The 23,633-nt window shown below is 50.1% G+C and overlaps 3 protein-coding genes across 4 annotated transcripts in view; all 3 read right to left on the bottom strand.

The window, feature by feature from the left end:
- Positions 1-35: 35 nt before the first annotated feature.
- LOC121436034 (spermatogenesis-associated protein 21-like) lies at positions 36-4,035 on the bottom strand (the record flags this gene model as incomplete). The annotated part of the gene is made up of 9 exons (XM_041635607.1): positions 36-193; positions 419-577; positions 753-931; positions 1,185-1,305; positions 1,400-1,471; positions 1,870-2,013; positions 3,385-3,431; positions 3,546-3,770; positions 3,986-4,035. Coding segments are annotated over 9 exons (1,155 nt in total), but the record flags the coding sequence as incomplete, so codon positions are not given.
- Positions 4,036-8,872: 4,837 nt separating this feature from the next.
- Spata32 (spermatogenesis associated 32) lies at positions 8,873-20,063 on the bottom strand. The gene is made up of 5 exons (XM_041636144.1): positions 19,935-20,063; positions 11,854-11,908; positions 10,599-10,656; positions 9,487-10,328; positions 8,873-8,971 (listed from the first exon to the last, which is right to left on the bottom strand). The coding sequence occupies exons 1-5, from the start codon at positions 19,945-19,947 to the stop codon at positions 8,887-8,889; spliced, it is 1,053 nt and encodes a 350-aa protein (XP_041492078.1). The 5' UTR covers positions 19,948-20,063; the 3' UTR covers positions 8,873-8,886.
- A 1,207-nt stretch (positions 20,064-21,270) lies between these two features.
- The window catches only part of Map3k14 (mitogen-activated protein kinase kinase kinase 14), a 47,542-nt gene continuing 45,179 nt past the window's right edge, over positions 21,271-23,633 (bottom strand). For both annotated transcript variants that reach the window (XM_041635864.1, XM_041635865.1), the window contains 2 exons: positions 23,030-23,130; positions 21,271-22,731 (listed from right to left, as the gene is read on the bottom strand). In XM_041635864.1, coding sequence (XP_041491798.1) covers positions 22,567-22,731; positions 23,030-23,130 — 266 coding nt within the window. In that variant the 3' untranslated portion in view covers positions 21,271-22,566. The remainder of the gene's footprint in view (positions 22,732-23,029; positions 23,131-23,633) is intronic.

The raw sequence follows: 23,633 nt of genomic DNA on the forward strand, positions 1-23,633 counted from the left end.
CCAGAAGGCGCAGCCAGTTTCGCTCAGCAAACGTTTTACTTGTACAAGCTCTTCATAGCACATCTCTGGAAACAGGCTGGCGAAGGGGAGGAGGGGTGCTTCTGCACTAGAGTTGGCGGAGAGGGAGCCAGCTTCGAGGGGCGCATTTGCTCCAGCGGCTGGCTCGCTAGCCCGGCGGGAGGACGGAGGGGACCTACGAAAGATCCATAGGGTAACTCGATAGAGACCCGGCGCATGCTCAGCAACAACTGGGTGCATCTCCTGCTGCCCCCGCAGTCCTCATTTCTTTTGGTTCAGTTCCCACTCTATGCCAGCCTCTGCTGCCTGCCAATCACGCCCCATCTGCTGTCCCGCCTCCGCCCCATCTGCCCTGTCCTTAGAGTCTCCTCGGACGATCTGGTCTGCGCTTGAGTCTCACCTTTGCTGAGTGGTCCCAGGTTGGGAGGGAGCTTGGGGCGGCCTGGCTGATGGGGATTGGGGAAGCGAACGTCGGGGCCCGGGGCTCGGTTCGAGATCCTGCGTTCTGGTCGCTGGCGCCCGGTCAGGTTGGGAATCTGAGAGTAGGGGCTGCGCCCACCTGGGGAGGGGGATCCAGAGGAGGAAGAGGCGGGGACAGTACTGGGAGGGCCCCCCGCGGGAGCTGGTGGGGCTAGGCTGCGGATGACCTGGAGCATCCTTTCCACCTTCCGCGGGGTTCCCCCTCTGTTCCTCGGACCCCCAACCCCCCCGCCCGCGGCCGGCTGAGGGCGCACCCGTTCTGTACAGTGTGTGCAGGGAGCGCGCCAGCTGGGTACTGGAGAGGCCGCTGAGGCGCGCCGCCTGGCAGAAGAAGGTGAGACCCGTGTGTGCACGCGCAGGCCGACCCTGGCCGCGCGCCCGGCTCTTACTGCACGTGCTCAGCCGCAGAGCCCGCTGCTTCTTTAAATAGTAGCTTGGAGGAGAAAAGTGGGACAGCGGGCTCAGACACCACCTCTCGATCTCCTCCATCTTACATGTGGAGAAAGCAAGGAGGACCGGAAGCTACTTGTCTTTGGCTAAGGATGACCTGGGGCCCAGGAAATGGATCCAGAACTCAGGGCATTCTGGGGTGGGGGTGGGGGGGCAGGAATATCAGGGGATTCTCTGCAAGGCCGGGCTCAGTTCTCAGAATGTTGAGTCTAGGAGCTAGGGGTGGCTGTGCCCACCTTATCACCTCCTGCCCTGATTTAGAGGGCACAAAGCCCTGTTTCAGCAGCTTGAACAGCACCTCGAGGAACAGGGTCTGCAGGCCCGGAGGCTCACAGACCCGATTGCTCTTCATTAGACCTGAGTACAACAAACACAGGCAGGGATGAGGAGGGCTGTCCTCATTCAAGACGCCCCCCCCCCCCCAACACTGCCAATCACCTTAACCCCTCACCCATGTACTGAGCCAGGTGGTGGTTGTCAGTGAGAACTCCCAGGAAATCCTTGAAGCTTACAGTTCCATCACCTGGGGAGACAAGAGGGTGCAGTGGGTACTTGCCCTTTGGGGAAGTTTGTCCTGCAGATACGTTAGGAGTTTAAATACATGTTGAGCGTGATCATAACCCTCCCCTAAACCATTTATCTCTTTAAAATAGATTTTAATAAAGTACTAACGTCACTTATTAGCATACTTCTGTAGAAGCCAAAGGGTTCTAGCAGGTGTGGAGAGAAACCGCTCTTGCCCCCGGGAGATGAGGATTGACTCAGTAGCCATGTACAAAGGCTGGGAGGTAGGGGTGCTTCCCGGAAGAGGGAACCTTAAAAAAGAACTGGCCCGGGACAAGGATTTTGTCGCTCTGGGTAGCATCCATCAGGCGGCTGCCCGGAGGAGGGAGAGCAGGGAGGCAGAGACGAGGCACCCACCATCTAGGTCGGCCAGCCGCAGAGCCTCACACATTTGCTGCGGGCCCAGCTGGATGCCCACGTTGCGCAGAGCCACCTTCATGCTGTGCATGTCTACGGTGCCCATTGGGCTGCAGCTGAACAGTTTGAAGATGTCCTGGAAGGCTGAGTGGAGAGAGGGGACTGTCACCCAGGTGAGGCCTCTGTGTGGTGTCCCTGCGACTGTGCTGGCTGGGACTGGGGTTTAGACACACTCGTTATTATAGCATTCACGACAATGGACAGCAGCGACCTGGTGGCTTGCTGCGGGTTGGCTCTTAAGTTATTCTAGCCTTAGGTCCAAATCTTCTATTTGGGCATTTTCTTTTTTTAAAAATTAATTAATTTATTTATTTTTTATTATTTTTTAAAGATTTATTTATTATGTATACAACATTCTGCCTCCATGTATGCTGACACACCAGAAGAGGGTGCCAGATCTCATTACAGATGGTTGTGACCCACCATGTGGTTGCTGGGAATTGAACTCACGACCTGTGGAAGAACAGCCAGTGGCTTAACCTCTGAGCCATCTCTCCAGCCCTATTTGGGCATTTTCTTACAAAAAAGCATTTACGGCTCATGTGTAGAGGCCAGAGAGAGGGCTCGGCAAGTAAGGGTGCTCGCTGTCAAACGTGACAACCTGAGTTTGATCCCCAGGACCCACGTGATAAAGAGAACTGGTTGCCGTAAGTTGTCCTCTGTCCTCCACATGAATGTCATGGCGCATGCACACGAGTAGAAAAATATTTTAAAAACACGTGGGACTAGAGATTTGGCAAAGTGGTTAAGAGCACATACTGCTCTTACAGAGAGCCTGAGTTACTTGTTGGGTGGCTTACGGCTGCCTGTAAGTCCAGGCCCAGGGGAATCTGGATCCCCTTAGCTTCTGTGAACACTGCGCACCCCTCACAACTAAAATTAAAAATTTTTTTTTTTTTTTAAATTCACATCCAAGGTTACATGCCGGAGTCTGGCTCTATGGCAGCGTGGGAGCCCCACTGGAGTGCGGCATACAAGCAGGCTCTTAGATTACCACTGTAGAAAATGATGCTTCTCTGATGGGTCCCGTCAGCATCAGGTGTGACATCCGAGGATCACCTTCTATCCTACGCCCGCCTCTCAGGCCAGTCCCTGCGAATTTTTCTTTCCTGTCCATTCCTCTTTTTTAAACCCTGTCCCATCCATCCAGACACGTCTCTCCAACTATCTAAAATACATTTAGTTTTATTTTCCTTATTTTCTTCACAGACACAGATACAAAGATAAACAGAGACACAGACACACGGAGGCACAGATGCACAGACAGAGACACACACACTTCTGGGGCACATCAGTGAGCCCTTGGGCTATAGAGAAGAAAAAAATAGATTGGCATGGAGGAAGGGTTGCAAGGGTCATAAACATGCTAACCTCAGGGCAGGTAACTCCTTGCAATTCTGTCCTGAGCATCCCTCCATAATTTCCTCTCTACTTCTGGACCTACGGTCCCCTTACCTGCCAGCTCCCGGGGTGTCAGGGGTATCATGCTGTCATCGCTGGAACTGCGCCAGTTAAAGGAGTTAGACATGTAATACCTGCTTCAAGAGATTCCAGGGCCAAGCAGGCCTTGCCCCCAAACCAGCACCCCAAGCCTGGCCTCCACTTCCTACCCTCACCTCTGAGACTTGGTATCCGGGCCTGACCAGTAGGAATTGCTAGCTTCGGGGTCCTTAAATTCCCTTGACCTCAGTACGGTCTGATCCTCCTTTGTGGCCATGGCTGCTGCTAGCTCTGACTGGAGCGGCTGGCTTGTCTGCAGCTGCAGCAGCCCTTTCTGCACCCTGCCTGCCTGCTCCTCTCGTGTATCTCGTGTGGGGAGACCTCGAGGCTTCTGTGGAGACCTTGGAGACAGGGAGTAGGCAGAACAGCATGATCAACTGGAGGGCATAGATTCCAGGGGACCTAGGGGACAAGGGCTGTGGGTGAGCAGGTCCACCTCCTCCCCCCAGGGTCCTCAGGCCAGGCTGAATCCACAGCTCTGTAGGGAGGGGCTTTCTGTCAGGCACAGGATGTGAAACCCCAACTCAGGACCTGGCTCCAGCCCAGTCTCCTGTACCTTCTCAGTGTCGATGGGGGTCTCCTGGTCTTCTGGCCTCTGCTGCCTGAAAGGCAGAGTCACAGGCTCTGAGGCTGCCCGGAGGTTGCCTCTGTGTTGGCTTTTGTCCTTTGAGGGTGCCAACCCTCATTCACAGGCTGACTTCCTGCTGGAGCGTTCCTTTAGTCTCCCCAAGTCGCTACCTCCCTCCAGGCACCTGAATTTGTGATTATGAATCTGAATCAAGATGGCAGAGGCGCACTAGGAAAAGCAGGCCACAGAATCCCAAAGCCAGGTACAGGGGCCATGGGCTCCTGTCCAGTGTAAACCCATTAACCACATTTTAAGTCATTCCATGAAACCTTAATATTTAAAAACAATAGAAATCAAGCAATGCTTACTCTCAGATCACTAGTGAATGGAACTAGAAGCCAGCAGAGCCGGGAGATCTCTAAATACTTGGAGATTAAATAATTCAGTTCTAAACAACATACGGGGCCAGGTGTAGTGATGTACACCCATAATTTCAGAACTCTGGATGCTGGGCAAGAGGATTGTGAGTTTAAGGTTAGCTTGACCTATATAATAAGACCTTGTCAAGAGGAAAAGAGAAAGCACATTGTTAAAACAAGACAAGGCCAGGCATGGTGGTGCATGTCAATAATTCCAGCACTTGGGGAGCAAAAGCAGAAGGATTGGGGGTTCAAGGCCATCTTCAGCTCTATAGTGAGTTTGAACCCAACCTGGGCAGTATGAGAACCTGTCTACAAACAAACAAACAAACAAACAAGTATGGATAAAAGAAGAAACCTCAAACTAAGCAAAAATAAAAAAAAAACCAACTTATTTGAAATAGTGGGATGTAGCAAAAACTTCTTTGAGACGTTTGTGGTGTTAGGTGCATGTTTTAGAAAAGGAATTATCTAAAACCAATCATTAGAGTTTCTACTCCAAGAAACGAGAAAAAGAAGTGCATCTCACATCACAGGTAGAATTAAGGTAATAAAAACGTGAACAAAAATTAAGATTGAAAGCAGAAAAGTCAATAGTGAATATAATAAATACCAAAATCTTGTTCTTTGGAAGAGTAATAAGGTAGACAGGGCAGTAAAGGAACCTGCTGACGAGTTTGATGACCTCGGTTCAAAGGTCCCCAGGACCTACGTGGAAGAAGATAACCGACTCCTTCAAACTGTCCTGACAAAGACACACGGACACACACACACAGACACACACACACAGAGACACACACACAGACACACACACAGACACACAGAGACACACAGAGACACACACACATACACACATACACATACACATACACACATAGACACACACATACACACACACAGACACACACAGACACACACACAGACACACACACACACCACTACATAACTAAAAAGGTGGGAGGGCAAGATTAAAAGGGCCATCACTAATGATCTCATGGATATTCAAAGCATAATAAAGAAATAGTATAAATGACTCTGTCTATAAGTTTGATAACCTTAATGAAGTAGACCAATTTCTTGAAAAACAGAAGCTGCCAAAAGATACATGTGAAGAAATAATCTGAATAGACTTTTATCTACTAAAGAAATCAAACCAATAATTGGCAGCCTTCCACAGAAGAGAAAGGCCCATATAAATTCTCTGATGATTTTTTAAAATAAAACATTTATCGAAGGACCATCCCTTCTCTATGGTATCTTAACCCACCCTGTGAGGCTGTTACCCTGCACCCCAAATAGAAAAAGACTTTTCCAGAAAACTACAATATTCCTCGAGAACATACATAGAAAAATCTCATTTTTAAACATCGTTTTAGCCACCAGGCATAGTGGTGCACACCTTTAATCCCAGCACTCAGGAGGCAGAGGCAGGTGGATCTCTGTGAGTTCCAGCCCAGACTGGTCTACAAAGTGAGTTTCAGGACAGCTAGGGCTACACAGTAAAACCCTGTCTCAAAGAAATAAAACAAAACAAACCAACCAATCAAACAATAACAAAAATTATTTTGGCCAGGTGTGATGAGAGCACTGTGAGGTCGGGACCCACCTGGTCTACATAGCAAGTTCCAGGGCAGCCAGGGCTACACAGAGAAACCCGGTCTTAAAATTAAACAAAGAACAACTAACATTGAGTTGCCAACAGTGTGAAGAAAATTAGAAGCCAATTATAGACTCGGAGACACATTTAAAAGGACCGTTAACACCAGATAAACACACAACCTTTAAATCTCCACAATGAGAAAATTAATCACTCAATGCAAATGGACGAACGATGTGAGCAGACACCTTAACAAATCAAAGATGTACACCTGCAAGGGTATAAGATCTGCAGAGAACTGAACGGCAAAGCGAGACGCCACCAGATGAGGAAGATGAGGAGCATCGTGCTGGGGCTGCAAAGCGGCGAGTTACCCTGGAAGCCACTTCAACTTTCTTAGAAATACTGAACACATCGTGATGTTTGGGTTGCGAGTCCAGCCTTTGGTAGCCGCGCCACCTCCCCAGCCCCTGAGCACACCTTTACAACACTAGTAAGCAGCAACCGTGGTCCTCGGCATTTATCCAGATGATTTTAAAACACAAAATCCACACAGCGATCCTTATGGCAACTTCCTAACTGCCTAAACGTGAAATCCACCGAGATGTGTTTTGGTAGGTGGCTGGGAGAACCAACGGGTCCATCTAGATGATGCAATGTTATTGAGTGCTAAAAGGGAATGAACTGCCAAGCCGCGAAGATGCGGAGGGGAGTTAGCTGCTTGCTTACGAAGGGAAAGAAACCTGCTTGAAAAGGCTGCATGAGGTTCCGGTTCATTCTGGCAAAAGCAAAAGGGACCGGTGACAAATCGGTGGGTGGCTGGAGCGGAGGGGAGGATGAGTGGGTGGAGCACAGAGGGTATTCAGGACGGGCAAACTATTTTTATGACACTGCAATAAGACACGTGCTATATATGCGTCACAGAAAGTACTGCAAGAGGGAATGAAGCTCTATGGGCTTTGGGTGATGCTGAGCCAGTGTGGGTCTGTGTAACCATGTGTCTCTGCTTCAGGATGTCCCTGTGCTCCAGGCTGAGGGGCTGGGGCAGAGAAGGAACACACAGGAACTGTCTGTGCTTGCCCCTTAGCCCAGGCTGGCCTTGAGTTTGCTAATTAGACAGATACCCATGAAATATCCCTGACTGGTTTGGAACTAGCTCTGTAGATCATGCTGGCCTTGAACTCACAGAGATCCTCCTGCCTCCGCCTCCTAAGTGCTGGGATGAGAGGTGGATTGCCACCACCTCTGTTTAAAAAAATAGAATTTACACTTAAAAACCCTACCCAAATGATCAACTCTAAAGGCAAATTCTAAGGACTGCATGACACTCTAGCCAGAAATCTTCCATTTCTCTCTGTCCCCACCCTCAATTGCAGCCCCTTTCCCTTCTGGCCTGCTTTCCTACTGCCTAATCCCACTGCCCCATCCCTGGCTCCCCCGCTCAGCCTCCTCCTAGGCTCCTGATGGGCTTCTCCTTGCCAGGAAGCCTGACCAGGGCTGGGCATGGTGGCATGCTTCTCTTATAACCCTAGCACTCTGAAGGCTAAGGCAGGTAGTTTTGCGAGTTCAAAGCCAGCCTACACAGCAGTACCCTGTCTCAAGAGAAAAAAGAAGCTGTGTAGTGGTGCCTGCCTTTCATCCTAGCACCCAGGAGCCTGTCAGGGCTACAGAATGAGACCGTCTCAACAATGACAAGGACAACAAAAGCTGCTGCAGCAGTGCAAGCCTCTGCCGGGAATCCCAGCACTCAGGAGGTACAGCGAGAGGCTCCTTATGGACCTGAGGCAGTCCAGCTAGGGCAACGTAAACTCTGATGCACAAGACACAGAAACGAGGTGTGACGTGACTGGCTGCAATCCCGGCACTCAAGAGGCCACGGTAGAGAGACTGCTACAGGGTTGAAGCTAGCTTGGGCTCCACAGAGTGAGATGCCCGCACCCTACCTCTCTCATACACACAGCTGTCTATGGAGCAAGCTGGCCCCTTCTCTTTCTCTAAATCCACTTCACAGCCTTCTGACCTTTGCCAAAAGTGGAAACTCCCTCATATTGCCTTTCTTCTGGGCCTTTGTCCAGGCGCATGGTGTCTTATGCAAGTGTCTGGCTGGTGGTGTGTGGGAACTCCTCTGGGCTGCCATGTTGGGTATGTCATCAACATGGGATCTCCCTACATCTGGAGTTACCTCTGGCTGGAGGCTGTGGCCTTCTAAAAGATCAATCTATCAACCTCAGCTTTTCCCTCCTTCAAGCCAAACAATGTCCTCCCCAGGTCTCCTCACTGGCTACAGGGAGACTTCTCCTTGGATTTACTCTCTCATCTGGTCAGCCCCACCTCCAGGGAGGCCCCTCCTCCCACACCTTCACGCCCCCACGTCCCTGGATTTAGGCCTAAGAAACTGAAGCCACCGGGGATGGAGTTTTGAGGTGGCCTAGTGGTCTGGTAGGTGGAAGAAAAGCAGAAACACTTCAGGGAGGAAGCAAAGTCTAGATGGCTGGGCCAGAACTCTCAGGGGATGGGCGGGCTCAAGGGAAACTCAAAAGTGGAGGTGCCATCCCTAAAAAAATCGCTTCCAGAATATAGCAGCCAGCTGTGCTCAGTGGTTAGGAGGAGCTGGTCCTCCCAAACCTGAGCCAGAGCCCAGGCAGAATGGTATGTCCTTGCAATGTCATCGCTCGAGAGGCTGCGGTAGGCAGACCAAGGGTTCGAGGCCAGTCTGGGCTACAGAAAGAGACACTGTCTCCAGAGTCCAAGGGATGAGGATATAGCCCAGGAGTAAGATGCTGGCCTAAGTATGCTCAGGGCCCTGGGTTTGATCCCAGCAGCTTAAAAAAGAGTCTTCAGCAGGGCCAGCACTGGAGGCTTTAATGTTTTGTCTAATTTCTCTGGGGTGAAGGGGACGACAACTTAAAATGGATTTTCAGCAATAATGGATTCCCTTTCTTGGTTCCCGGCACCGAGCTGCAATACAAAAGAGACAGTGTCACTAGGGCCTTAGGATCCAGGGGTCCCCCGCTGCGCCTGTGGGGCAGCTGGGGCTCTGTTCTACGTCTACAGGTCATCAGAGGTCAAGGGCTCTGAAGCCCAGCTCCCTTACGCTCACTCACTCACTCACGGAAGTGTCCTGCGCCCCAGAGATGTGACCATTGTGCTCTCAGGAGACAGACGACACGGAAACACACCTGTTTCCTCCTGAGGCAACGTGGCCCTGCCCATTTTAAACCCAGGTTTCTGTCCTAGCCCTGGAGAGCTCACCCTCCATGGTCCCCAGGCCTCCTCCGGCCCTGTCTTTGCTACTGCACCTCAGGTCACCGGAACCTAGCAGCCTTTGTGAGGTCATTGGGTTTGCTCCCTCCCCTGCCTCTGCCCCTCCCCTCCATTCCACTGTCGCAGACCCCACCTGGCTATGTGAGACCCGAGCCTATCCCCACCCACATGCTGGCCCTGGGGAAGGGCTGCAGGGCAGCGTCACTCACTCTTCTTTGTCTTCCTGAAGCTGGGGTGAGGGTGGTTCCTTGACAAACTTCACTTCCCCTTCGATGGTGGCATTCTTGAACCCTGTCTTGCTAAAATCTAGGAAAGAGCAAGCTACGTTCCTGGTTTCTTGAGTCCAAGATTCATGAGTCATCATGTCTTTGGATGATTTCTCTTGCTTCTCCGAGGATATCTGGGCAATCTGGGTAGCCTGGGCATACTGGATGGACTGGACCGGCTGGCAAAGCTCTGTAGACGTCTCCTGGGACTTCTCAGATGTACTTTTGATCATATTTTCTAGATTAGGCAAGTCCCTGCTGCTGGAGGAGGCTACGGCAAGGGAGGACGCGAAGTTGATCAGATCTGCCAGGCCAATGGCTGTGGGCAGGGTAGTGCAGGATACCCGGGGACTTGACGGCCGTGGGGCACAGTCTGGGAGAACCTGGGGAATGCAGACAGATTTTTCCAGCGGGCTCTTGTGATGTTTCTCTAAGGCCAGCTGGAGGCTGTGCTCTGACGCCTGGATGAGCTTGTTCGCCCAGAAGAGGTGTTTAGAGGTCTGCACGGGGATGGAGCGGAACTGGGTGGAGCACATCTGCTCATCCTCCCTGTTGCTCGAGTTTGCGATGAAGCCCCAGGGCCTGGATGACAGCTCTTCCTCATAGGGCTTGAGGGATTCGATCCTGGAGCCCTCCTGCTCCGGGCTTTCAGTGAAATACTCCCCTTCGGTCTCAGGCGTGGGCTTAGAGGGTACCACTGGCGCCATCTCCTCCAGCTGTGGCACTGGGCCTGGGTCTGGGTGCCCTTTGAGTAATGTCTCCTTCTTGGGCAGTTCTGCTTTCTGCTGAAGATTTCAAACGGAAGTTGAGGCAACAGGAGCTGGACACCCCTTCCCCCAGGACCCCCCCCCCCCAAGCCCCTGTCCTGATCCCGTGTGGCACACTACCAACCCCTTACCTCCACTTGCTTCTCGGAGACCTGCCTGGGCCAGAGAAGCAAGCTCAGAGAAGATATGGTGAAGGCGTGTGTGGGGCCTGGTACAGTCCCAGAAGGGACAAGCATCAAGACCCTGCTGTCTTGCCTGCGACCTCTGCATAACGTGTGGTACTCTTACCTCTGTTTCTTCATCCTCCTCTTCTTTATGGATGTGGGGCTGGTGGTGATAGTCATTCCTGAAGCATAAAGGATCCAAATGGGTGACAGAGACCCCGCGGATCCTCTAGGGCCCTCAAAGCTCTGGCTTTGTACACAGGTGGGCAAGAAGACCTCTGCGCTACTCCCCACTGTCCCTGCTCCATTGGGAGCTCTGAAGTGTCATATTCCTTGTGCATGCGTGCGTGTGCATATGCGTGTGCATGTGTGTGTGATGACTGCACGCACACATACAAATGTGGAGGCTAGAGGTTAATCTTGCGTGTCTATCTTAGCTATTCTCCATCTCATTTTTTGGAGACAGAATTTCTCTCTGAACGCGGAGCTCACTGATTTGCTAGAGGGGCTGGCCAGTGAACCCCTGGAATTTTCCTGCTTCCATCTCCCAGCTCTGGGGTTACAGTGTTTGTATGTTCAGCTTTTCCCCTGGCTGTGGGATATCTGAACTCGGGCCCTGGACACTTTACCCCCTAACATGGCGGCACTCTTAAGACTCTCCAAACTTCAGAAGCTCTGAAGAGCTTGCCAATACCACTCTTCTACTCCATCTGGTTGGAGGAGGAGCCTGGGAATCTTCATTCTTTTTTTGGTGGAGGTGGTCTGGAGACAGGGTTTCTCTGTCTCTGGGACTCACTGTGTAGACCAGGTTGGCCTCGAATTCACAGAGATCTCCCTGCGGGATTAAATCTGAGTGCCGGGATTGAAGGTGTGCGCCACCACCGCCCTGCTGGGAATCTTCATTTTAGTTAAGGGCTCTGGGTGAGCCAGGGTGCTCTGAAAACGGCTCCCTACACAGGGAGAGGCCCCTTACTCACCTGCCCCACTCCCAGTGGGTAGATGTGAGAACCCATGGAGACTGGGGGAAGTGCAGGGCCCCTTCACTTCTTCTCAGCCCCTACTCCTTCCTAGTGCTCCACCCTGAAACTCCTGTTCCCTCCTCAGGCACCTGTCTTTTCCTACCTTGGACAGCTCCGTCTGCCCCCACCAAGGCAGCCTTGCCTCTAAGTCCTCCACCCTCTTGCCAGGTTTGGAGGCCGGAGGCAGAGGTGGGATTACAGGCAACCCCAGCCTTCGGCCTGGACTCTGCTCCTGAGGAGATTTGGAAAGGAGCTACAAAGGGGAGATGCTAGTTGGGTGGGAGTGTGTGGTGTTGGGGAAAGGTCCGGGAGCCTGGGCTTTTAGGAGAAGGCCCCGTGCTAATAGGGACTGGTCCTCACGTTTTCTCCACGATGTCCACAGCACTCTTGCCACAGCAGGGAAATGCATTTACACCTGGCCCAGAAGAAAAGCAAAGGACAGGGAGCATCAGGGTGGGGGATGATCCCGGAGCTGGTGCCAAGTGCTCCTGCCCCCACTCCAGCCCACCCAACATTATCACTCCCATCTTACACTTTCCCTCACCACCCGTCTTCTGTCTCTGCTACCCTCCATTTGCCATCTTGGCCTTGTCCCAACTCTTGGATCTATCCCCTGCCTCTACGAGCATGGGTGCTGATAGCACTCCATCTCATGGTCGCCACGGAAAGCATCAGCGGGCGCTCCTTGTCCAGGCTTCCCATGGCTGGTGGTTGTTAAATGAAGGACTTGAATTCAGGCTTAAGAACCAGCTCTGTTTTCTGCTCTGCCATCCTCCACAGGAACCCATCACAACCGTGAAGAACTCTCCCACCCCACTCTGTCCGTTCTTCCTCTCTGCTGCTTCCAAGCTCTCTTTGGTCCCCTGTCACTGATCCAGGCCAAGGCCTCCACTCAGAGTACTTGGTCCGAGGTCATGCTAGCTCCGCACTGCTGTGTGGTGAGCTTGAATCACTCCTTGGCAGTCCTAGGGAGCTGAATCTCTGGGGGCGTCTTGTAGCCAGGGGATAGCCAGAAGCTATCTAATACAGAAGCCACCCCTCGTTCCTTAGAAGTGGGGCGCCAGGCTGTCTGAGCCTCTGCTCCCCTGGTAGTGATACGCATTGGTGGGGGGATCATGGCTTTGGTGCACTATGCAAAGTGGGTTCCCATGAGCTTAGGGTGGAGCAGGGAACGATTACTTTTTGGATAAGCGTTGCTCCCAGGATTGTATCAGAATCACGAGAATGAGCTGTGGCTTCTTCCTAGGGATGGAAGGGGTGGCCCTTGCACCACTGGTCCTAGGCATTAGGATTGGTCAGCTGTGTGGGGAGGCTCTCAGAGAAGCACCTGGCTTCCTATCCTCCTCCTCCTCCTCTTTCTTCTCCTTCATCATCATCTTCCTCCTCCTCCTCCTCCTCTTTCTTTTCCTTCATCATCATTTTGAGATCGTGTCTCACTATATAGACCAGCCAGCTTGGCCTCAAACTCAGAGATTAGTCTACCTCTGCCTCCTGATATTGGGATTATAAGTATGTACCATCATGCCTGGTCAATTTTTTTTTATAATTTTAACTTTATTTTATGTGCACTGGTGTGAAGGTGTCAGATCCCCAGGAACTGGAGTTACAGACAATTGTGAGATGCCATATGGGTGTTGGGAATTGAACCCAGGTCCTCTGGAAGTGCTGAGCTATCTCTTCAGCACTCCTATTTTTTAAAAAGACTTTTAAAATATCTTATTTTAATAATTATGTGTGTGTATGCCACTTGAGAGCAGATTCACTTAGAGGTCAGAGGTCTATGATCCCTGGGAGATGCATTCATATACAGGAGATTGTCAGTCAACAGATGTGGGTGCTGGGAGTTGAACCCGGATTCTCTACAAGGGCAGTGTGTGCTCTTAACTGAAGAACCATGAGATTGTCAGTCAACAGATGTGGGTGCTGGGAGTTGAACCAGGATTCTCTACAAGGGCAGTGTGTGCTCTTAACTGAAGAGCCATCTCGCCAACCTCCAGTTGTTACTTCAGACATGGTCTCTCTATGTAGCCTTGACTGACCTGGAACTTTCTATGGAGACCAAGTTGGCCTTGAACTTATAGATCCACCTGCCTCTGCCCCTCCAAGTGTCGGGATTAAAGACATGTGCTGCCATGCTTGACTTATCAAGACGTTTTGTCAAGAGCGTGATATTTTTTGTAGATCTTCTTTCTGAGACAGGGTTTCTCTGTGTAGCCCTACTATCTTGGAACTAGCTCTGTAGACCAGGCAGGCCTTGAACTCAGAGATCGCTTGCCTCTGCCTCCCGGATGCTGGGATTAAAGGTGTGCACTACCGATAATCTGGCTAAATATTTATTTTTAAAACTATTTTTTAATTTTGTGTATGCATGTATGCGTATGCATGTACAGCTATGCACAGGTATATGCGTGTATCTGCAGATGCCAGTGGAAGCCAGAAGAGGGCGCACTGGATTCCTTTGGAGCTGGAGTTGTACATGGTTGTGAGCTTCCTGACTAGATGCTGGGATGTGAACTTGGGACTTCCACAAGAGCAGCAAGTGCTCTTAATGGCAGAACTGCCTCTCTAGCCCCTCCCCTCCTTTTTCCTGCCTCTGACAGCATCTAATGTAGCCCAAGTGGGTTCAAACTCCCTATGTGACTAAAGCTGTCCTTGAACTCTTTTTTTTAAAGCTTTTTTTGTTTATATTTATTTATTTATTACATATACAATATTTTGTCTGTGTGTATGCCTGCAGGCCAGAAGAGGGCACCAGACCCCATTACAGATGGTTGTGAGCCATCATGTGGTTGCTGGGAATTGAACTCAGGACCTTTGGAAGAACAGTCAATGCTCTTAACCTCTGAGCCATCTCTCCAGCCCTGTCCTTGAACTCTTGATCCTCTTTGTCTGTCTGTCCCTGAGTGCTGGGACTATAGGCCACACTTGGACATTATACTAGTTTTCCTTCATGTATTTTGAAGTGCTGAAAGGGAACACAATCCTTTAGGATAGTTATTTGTTCTTTTGTTTTGCAGCCCTGGCAATGGAACTCAGAGCCTTGCATATACTAGGCAAAAATTTCACTTTCTAGCCCTAGATATTCCTTTTAAAATGATAATACTGAGTTCAATTCCCAGCAACCACATGGTCGCTCACAACCATCTGTAATGAGGTCTGGTGCCCTCTTCTGGCCTTCAGGCATACATGAAGACAGAATATTGTATACATAATAAATAAATAAATAAATAAATAAATAAATAAATAAATAAATATTTTTTAAAAAAAGGCTGGAGAGATGGCTCAGAGGTTGAGAGCGCTGACTGTTCTTCCAGAGGTCCTGAGTTCAATTCTCAGCAACCACATGGTGGCTCACAACCATTTGTGATGAGATCTGGCGCCCTCTTCTGGCCTGTAAATGTACATGCAGGCAGAGCACTCTATATATAATAAAATAAAATGTTTAAAATAAATAAATAAATAAAATGATAATAGCATTGCTACTATTTTTGTTTCCTATATATACACATATAATTTGTTTATAGCTTATTTGTTTATCGAGACAGAGTTTAATGTTTCCCTGGCTGGCTTTGAATGAGCTGTGTAGTTGAGGATGACCTGAAATTTCTGATCTCTGCTTCTAACAAGTTGCTGGGATGGCAGGCAGGGGCTACCACACCTGACTTAGGTTTGGAACTCAGATCTAAGCTTTTGTGAATGCCAGGCAAGTACCCAATTGCTGGGCTACGCCCCATCCCCTAGTAGTATAGTTTCTTGAGACACAGTCTTTCTGTGTAGCTTAGGCTAGCCTGGAAGTTACTGTGTCGCCCCGGCTGCCCTCAAACGTGCAGTCCTCCGGCCTCTGCCTTGTGACTGCAGGGGTTGTGGATATACACAACCATGCCTGGCTTTACTTTTCTTAGCCTTTAAAAAAGTATTTCCTGCTGGGAGGTGGTGGCACACAAGCTTTAATCCCAGCACTTGAGAGGCAGAGCCAGCCTGGTCTACAGAAGGAGGTCCAGTACAGGCTCCAAAAAAAGCTACACAGAGAAACCCTGTCTCTAAAAACCAAAATAAATAAATAAATAGTATTTCCTTTTATAATTAGAAAACTAACATTTATTTGTTAATTACTATGCTGTGTGTGCGTGCGTGTGTGTGCGCGCGTGTGTATGTGTGTGTGCGTGTGTGTGCGTGTGCGTGCGTGTGTGTGCGTGTGTGTGCGTGTGTGTGCATGTGTGTGCGCGTGTGTGCGTGTGTGTGCGCGTGCGTGTGTGTGTGTGTGCGTGCTCATGTGCTTGAGCCCCTATGGAGGTCATAGGACATTCACAAGAGTCAATTTTCTTCTAGTTTGTGGTCCCAGGGATTGAACTCAGGCTGTCCGGCTTGGTGTCGAGCACCTTTACTGACTGTTGTTCCTAACTCTTGATAAGGAACCTCTTTATCACTGTGAATGATCTCCTTTATCTCTGCTGTTATTTGATTTGAAACCTGTCTTGATACTGATACCACTTTTCGGCTTTCTTTTTCTAGTCTCCCTTTCGTGCTACTGGGGATTAGCGTGAGCGTGAGCTACCACTTCACTGTGAAGCTTTGTATTTTTCTGTTTAAAGTGAACTTTAAGAGGGAAGCATGTAGTTGAGCCTTGTTTTTTCTTCTTTTTTCTCAGGAAAAAGAGATACTGTGGATTGAGTGCAGAGTGTGCATCCCAGCAAGCTCTCCCTCAAGACAGTTGTATCCCCTGACCAAGTATCATGTTTTCTGTCTACTTAGGTCATCTTTGCTGTTCAGACGTGACTTTGTGTGTGTGTGTGTGTGTGTGTGTGTGTGTGTGTGAAAGGGGGCACTGAACCCAGGTTAGTACTCTCGTCCCTGCTAAGCTCTTGCTTTAGAAGGGAGTTATGTGAGCCGGGCGGTGGTGGCACACTCCTTTAATCCCAGAAATTGGGAGGCAGAGGCAGGCGGGTCTTAGTGAGTTCGAGGCCAGTCTGATCTACAAGAGCTAGTTCCAAGGTAGCCAGGTTTCACCGAGAAATGCTGTCTTGAAAAACCAAAAATAAATAAGTAAATAAAAAAAAAAATAAAGACGGAAGCTATGTGACATCTGCCTTTGTGTCTGAATGGATTGTTCTGTTATTTGTTTTCCATGTGCCACTCTGCTTTTTTAAATGTCCCCTTTAGATTATGTATCTGTATGATTCTATTGCATTTTCAAAGCTATGACTCTGTCTTGTTAGTTTGATTGCTTTAAGACTTAGACTATGCATCTTTAACATCACAAGTCTGCCTTCAAGTGGTAACAGGATAATATGCCAATATGTCAGTTAGGGATAATCCTCAACAGTGTGATGCTGTTTCCTCCTCATGACTGGGTATTCGAAATAGAACTTAAGAAATGAGGAGATAAGAGAGGACTGGGATACTGCTCAGAGGTACAGCATCTGTTGGGCACTTGGGAGACTCCATGTTTAATCCAGAGAGAGAGAGAGAGAGAGAGAGAGAATATGAATATGAACTTGTAGTGGTTAACTAAGCCCACGAACAGCACACCGGAGAGTTCTTTTTGCTTCTAGAGTATGGCAGGCAGAAGACTAGACATGCGATGTGATGGAATGCATGCAGAAGGAGGAAAATCAAAGATCACAAGAAAGGGTAGTTCAGGGGGCTGGAGAGACGGCTCAAAGGTTAAGAAGAGCACTGGCTCTGAATTGAACTGGAAATGAACTGTCCTGAGTTCAATTCCCAGCAACCACATGGTCGCTCAGAGCCATTTCATAATGAGATCTGAAGCCATGCAGGTATACGTGGAGACAGAAAGTTGCATACATAATAAATCTCTTTTTTAAAGGGCATTTCAGAGATTTGAGGAATGAAGGAAGAGAGCCCAGGGTTGAAGGGTAAGGTATCAGAAGACGCTGAAATTCCCCCAGGTGTGCCTGGTTGCCACCCTTAAGTGACAGTGGCCAGGCAATAAAACCTACAGTTGAAGGGGTCCCAGTGAGCTTCTTAAATGGTTTCATTCTTGAATAGGGGCAACCTAGGGCTACCAAATATTTAACAAATCTGTCAATAAGCAGATGAAAAGGCAATCCCAGGACACCAAAGATAATCTGAGAAACATAAGAGTACTCAGAAGAGAAGCTGATCATTTTCAGAGATTCAAGGACAACACTAAACATATCATATAAAAAATTAACAGGATACTGTGAAAAAGAATTAAAGAAGGAGAAAGCTTTCTGGGAAACAGCACTGGAAAACAATACTATTTCTAGAAAGCGATCCCAAACACCAAGCTTCAGTGAGAGAAGAGAATCAATACGGAGTCTGCTCTTTTTTCCATCTGTGTGCATGTGTGTGCATGCATCCTTCCTCTGGAGCCGTCCATATTGCTGTTTGGGACAGGCTCTCTCACGGGCTACTCAGGCCAGCCAGGATCCTCCTGTCTGCCTTCTCAGCACTGAGGTTATAGGTACTACCACCATGTCTGTTTTCCATGGGTTCTGGGGACTGAACCCAGATCGTCATGCTTGCAAGATACTGATAGCTATCTTTCCACCCAGATCTGTTTATGAAATCTAGAAGGGAGGCCCAGAGAGAACAAAGAAGTTGGAGAAGAAAAAAGTTAAAAATTCCCCTTAAATGAAGGTCTCACTGGCTTGGAAAAGTTTATGAATATTGGGCAGATCCAGTCTTGGAGCAATCCTTGCTGTGGCTGATGCTTACATCAGGTGCAATTGATTCACAAATTCATTTTTCATTTGTGTGTGTGTGTGTGTGTGTGTGTGTGTATGGGTACTGTGCATGTGGAAGCCAGAGGTTGGTGTGTGCATGTTTATGTGTGTGTGGGTATGTGTATGCATGTTTGTATGTGTGTAGGCATATGTGTGCATGTTTGCATGCGTGTAGGCATGCGTGTGCATGTTTGCGCGCATGTGTGTGTATATGCATCTTTGTGCATCTGTGGGTGTTGTGTATGCATCTTTGCATGTGTTTATATGTGTCTGTGTGTATATGCATGTTTGCACGTGTGTGGGTGCTGTGCTTGTGAAAGCTGGAGCTTGGTGTGAATATGTTTGTGTGTGTTGTATGTGCATGTTTGCACACGTGTGTGTGTCCATGTGTGTATGTGTTTGCGCATGTCTGTGTATCTGCATGTTTGCGCATATGTGGGTGTTGTGCTTGTGGAAGCTGGAGCTTGATGTGTGCATGTTTATGTGTGTGTGGATGTTGTGTATGCATATTTGTGTGTGTGTGGGTGCTGGGCATGCGGAAGCTGGAGGCTGTGTCCCACAGATAGACCATCATGCTAGCTTCCTGTCCCACAAATACAATATTATTATTATTGTTGTTATTGCTGTTGTGGTTTCTCTGTGTAGCCTTGGCTATCCTGGAACTCACTCTGTAGACCAGGCCCAGGCTGGCCTTGAACTCACAGAGAACTTCTTCCCTGTCTCTGTCTCTCTGAGTGTTGGGATTAAAGGCATGCACCATCACCCCCAGGCTCACAAACTTTTAAAGGGAAACCCCAGCAATTTATAAGAGGAAGAAACTCATACAGGCAGCAGAGGCACTAATAATGGTTGGTTTTAAAATTTTTAAAATTCTGATTTGTTTTTTTACCTAGAATTTTTGTTGTTGTTGAGAAAAGTTAAAATGTTAGGCCTGGCCTGCAGTTGCTCTGAGACATGCCTGGGGACCACTGACTTTTTTTTTTTTTTTTAAGTCAGCGAATAAATTCTCCAGTGCGCTTGAGTCAGGTGTATTTATTTCTTTGATAAAGCTGATAGGAAGGGCTGAAACTCAGCTGTTGGCCACTGTATTAGGGACTGAGGATAGAGGTGGACAGGCATTGTCTCTACGCCACGGTGCTCTCAAGCTTGTGACCATGTTTTTCCTGAAAGAGACCTTAAATCTCACAGTTTTTAAAACAGCACGCACCCGCACTCGTCAGAGCTCGGCTTCCCACTGCGATGACCTCAACAATTCTTGAGAGGTTTTCTAGACCTCACTGCTCTTCCGGTAGCTCCAGGCCCACCGTTCAGAGCACGTGGTTCCTGTTGACTCTCCCCCAGACCCTCTGCGGGTGGTGGCATTACTCGCTTTGGGTCTCCGGTCCTCCACAGTGTCCTATGCAAGGTGGATTCGGCGACCAGGCGCCTTTGCAAAGGTCTTAAATTCCCAACCCTTAGCTTTGCCAAATGTGTGCATTTGTACCCGCGAATGTGATCCCGTTGAACAAAATTCATTAAGACCCCCGACCGATCCAGCCCCCATTTTTTTCTGCACAGCGCGGGGCTGAAGCAGTAATCAAAGGCACCCAGTGGTGCTTTGCTGGGTTCAGCTTTCCTTTCCCCTCCCCAGGCCTACTCTGCGGCATCACTCAGTTTCCCCTCAGTTTCCCTTTCTCTGCTTCCACCCCCGCCATTTCTGGCACCGCCCACCACTCGGCGGCCGGTTCCCACCTGTCACCCCCATGCTGACACGGAGGCTCTGTCCGGGAGGCGGGCCGCTGCCCCTCCGCCTCCAGTGCGCTCTTTGGTTAGCCAGGTGGAGAGGCGCTGGAGATGCTGGGGGCGCTGGCGCCTGTGATGCTGCGGCTTCTGTGACGTTTGGCCAGGGATCTGACAGGCAGGAAACTTGAAGATTCATGCTAAGGATGTGGGTGGGAGCAGCCGAGGATCTTTAAGGGTTTGGAGGTGGAATAGCCAGGGCACTCAGACCTGGGGCAGCTGGCCACTCCGAAGCAGACCAGGTATGTGGACGGCACTCCTGGGTAAGGACAAGGCTTGGAACCTCAGCGGGCCACAAAGCCCCTGTATTTTTGAGGGTCTGGGATTCCTCCAAGGACAGCCAAATGTCTCTCTAAACTGTACATGTGTGCCGCACACACATCCATGCGCTGCTTGAAAGGGTGATCCTCCAATTTTTTACCATTAACATTTATTATTTGTGTGTGTGAACACTTGCATGTCATGGCCAGTGTGCGGAGGGAGGTCAGAGGACAACTTTTGGGAATTGGTTGCCACCTTCCACCATGCAATTCCCAGGGATCAAATTCAGATCGGCAGGTTTGCTCTTAAGCCTGTTTACCCGGAATCACTTCAGCTGGCTTGAATTTTCCCCCCTAAACTAGAACCAGTAACAAATCTTTACTTAATCCCAGCACTGGGGAGGTGGAAGCAGGGAGGGGGGGGGGTCTCTGTGAGTTTGAGGTCAGCCTGGTCCACATAGTGAGTTCCAGGACGGTCATGGCTACACAGTGAGACCCTGTCTCAAATCTATTAAGAAAACTGTTTTCATCTTGAGACAAAGTTCAATGTGGCCCAGGCTGGCCTCCAATTCTTCATGTAGCCCAAAGCTGGATTACAGGTGTACACGGGCATAGTCAGCTCTTTCTAGGGACCGGAGTCAGATCAGACGCTGCTCCATGAGTGAGGATCTCACGCTGGGAAAGTCATCACTATCCCATGCTCTAACTGATACTGGGCGAGTCCTCTGGCTGTCAGGCCTCAGGGACAGGAGACTGTGGGTGGTAGTGCTGGGGCATGCAAGCCCCTCCCCTCTGGTGCTGGTGGGCCACCTGGTCTTTTAGAGGCTTCCTCCCCTCCGCCCAGGAGTTTGGCTAGCTACAAGAGATAGGGCAGCCCAGGGAATGGTAGGTGGAACAGCCACCTCAAGGGCTGATGCCAGTCGTTGCCTCCAACAATGGGGAGACTTGAAGGAATTTACCCCAACAGCTGTCAGGATTGTGGAGCACAGCAAGCAGACAGGCAAAAGAGACACCACAGCCTACAAACAATCATCACCCCCAATTTTATTGCTTTACAGAACTCAGGCACACCCCAAATGCAGCACCATGGCTGCGGTTCTTCACGGGCTGTGGCCAGGAGCAGCTTTGCGAATTGCTGGACAGAATCTATCTTGGCTGGCTGGGGGTGGGAGGATGAGCTTCTCCAGAAGAGGGGGGGTCTCTGTGCCCCTCCCCACAATGATTCACAGTTAACTTAATGCTACATGAGTCCAAGCCTGACCAGGAAAAGCCTGGCTAGGGCAATGGGGGTGAGATGCTCAATCTGAAGGAGGCTTGAGGCAGTCAAGCCTGTGTGGATGATGGGGCAAGACAGTCCCTTCCCCATCCCCTGGCCTGCTTGTGCCCATGCAGAGCCAATGCTCTGCTGGAAGGCAGCCAGAAAAGTGCTTTGAGGTCATTAGAGTGCAAAGTGCTGCGGACAGTGTCTTGTCACCATGAAGCTGGCGTGCCGGGTATTGTCTATGTGCCTTGGCGGATGGCAAGTCCTGCATCTGTGGCTTTCTTTAGCATCTGTCATTTGAAGACCATTCCTGTCAGGTCTCACGTCATCCTTCAGTTCCACAGATGAGGGTCTAGGGTGCCAGCTAGCCAAAGGGCAGGCCTCAGTGAGGCCTGATGCTCCGAGGACGAGTGGTGCCCAGCAGCCACAAACCTGAGGCCCGAGACTCGCTTCTCTTTGATACCTTCTATGGTTCTTGGTTGAACAAGGAGCTCAACCCAGGACCTGGACTACAATAACCCAAAGGTGTGGTGCATTCTACCAAGGTGCTAGCATCCTTCCTGCCTGCTCTGTCTCACACTAGTTAATGGCCAGGGAGGCCAGACAAGGGCTTGAAAGCTCCACGAGCCCCTGGGCAGGTACACCTGCGGCCTTGCCCTACATGAGGCAGGCGGGAACCCAGATCTACCTTCCTAGGTACTTGTTCTTCTTGATCAGGCTAGAAGCTGCACCCCAACTGCTGGCAGGTGCTGACTGATCCATGAGGGTCTTGTTTGGAGCATCACAGAGAGCACTGGCTCTCTTCCTGGGGGATGAGACCGTCTTCTTCCTTGTCTCCTCATGAGTGAAGGGTTTCTCCTGTCAGAGGCCAGCAGCACTCAGGAGGCAAATCCTGGGAGGCGCTTTACCTGCTCCGGTTTCTGCTGCAAGCCTTGGTCTCACTGCTAACCCAGGGGCTGGCAGATCTCCCTGAGCAGACTCAGCCAGCATCTCAGAGCACTGAGTACTGAGATTCAAAGGAAGCCTGCTGTGAGCAGAACAGAGCTGGTGGTGGAAGACAGGGCTACGGCTGATTCTCCAGCTGTCCATGCTTGACCCTCCAGCTCCAGGTGAAGCTGCCGTCAAGGGCCAGGGTGCACCGCAGGTCGATGCCTGAGTCGGGCACCTCCATGTCATAGCGAACAGGCTGTCCGTCTTTGGTCACCAAGCTGAAGGCTGTGGCTGGGATCTGTGGGGAGAGCAAAGCAGTGGTGGTGAGAACCCAGCTAGAGGGTAAAATGAATGGTCCCCAAACATGCTCGGGCACCTGCAGCCAAACAGGTGGCCCGGAGAGCCTTGCCTGTCCTTCACTCTGGAGGACTTGAAGAGTCCTTCCTAGCCCAACTGTAGGTTCAGAGATCCTCAACAGCCCCAGGACCTGGAGGACAGCTAAGGCATGGGCCCCTATCTTCCAGGGTGCCATTTCTATTTATTTGAAAGGCTTCCTCCTGGAGAACTCCGTCCCTAAGTGTGACTTGTGTCCGTACCTGGCTGCTGATGCCAGTTGCAATGTCTCCCACCTTGACCCGGTGGAATTCTCGGATGTGCAGGTGTTCGCCATTGAGAGTCTGTATTTGAACCTTGACACCTAGAAGGCAAGGCTGACAGTGAGGGCAGAGCAGGGGCTGGTCACCCAGAGAGCAGGGGCCTGGGACGGGCAGGGACAACCTCTGGAGTCACACTGCGTTCATAGAGTGGAACAGTCCGGCTGGGTTGAAGCAGCCGAGAGGAAATTTAGGTTAAGGGGCCCTAATAATACTTCCCGGCCAGCAACGCCTGGAGTTTGACCTGCACCTTGCTAAGAGCTGAGGCCAGCTTCCAGGGGTAAGAAATGTTCTCCTCTGGATGGACAGCAAAACGGCACTGAAGACAAGGGCTCCCTCCCCCTGACTAAGTTATTGGTTTATCACCATGTCTGTTTGTCTTTTTATTCTTCATAATTCCTTCATTTAGACCCCCCCCTTTTGTTTAGTTTTTCAAGATAGGGTTTCTCTATGTAGCTTTGGCTGTCCTGGAACTAACTCTGTAGATCAGGCTGGACTTGAACTCACAGAGATCCGCCTGCCTCTGCCTGGGGTTAAGGCATGTGCC

Source organism: Microtus oregoni, unplaced genomic scaffold (genome assembly GCF_018167655.1).
Source record: "Microtus oregoni isolate MIOR12 unplaced genomic scaffold, Mior012 000048F_ref0000485, whole genome shotgun sequence".
NCBI lineage: Eukaryota > Metazoa > Chordata > Mammalia > Rodentia > Cricetidae > Microtus > Microtus oregoni.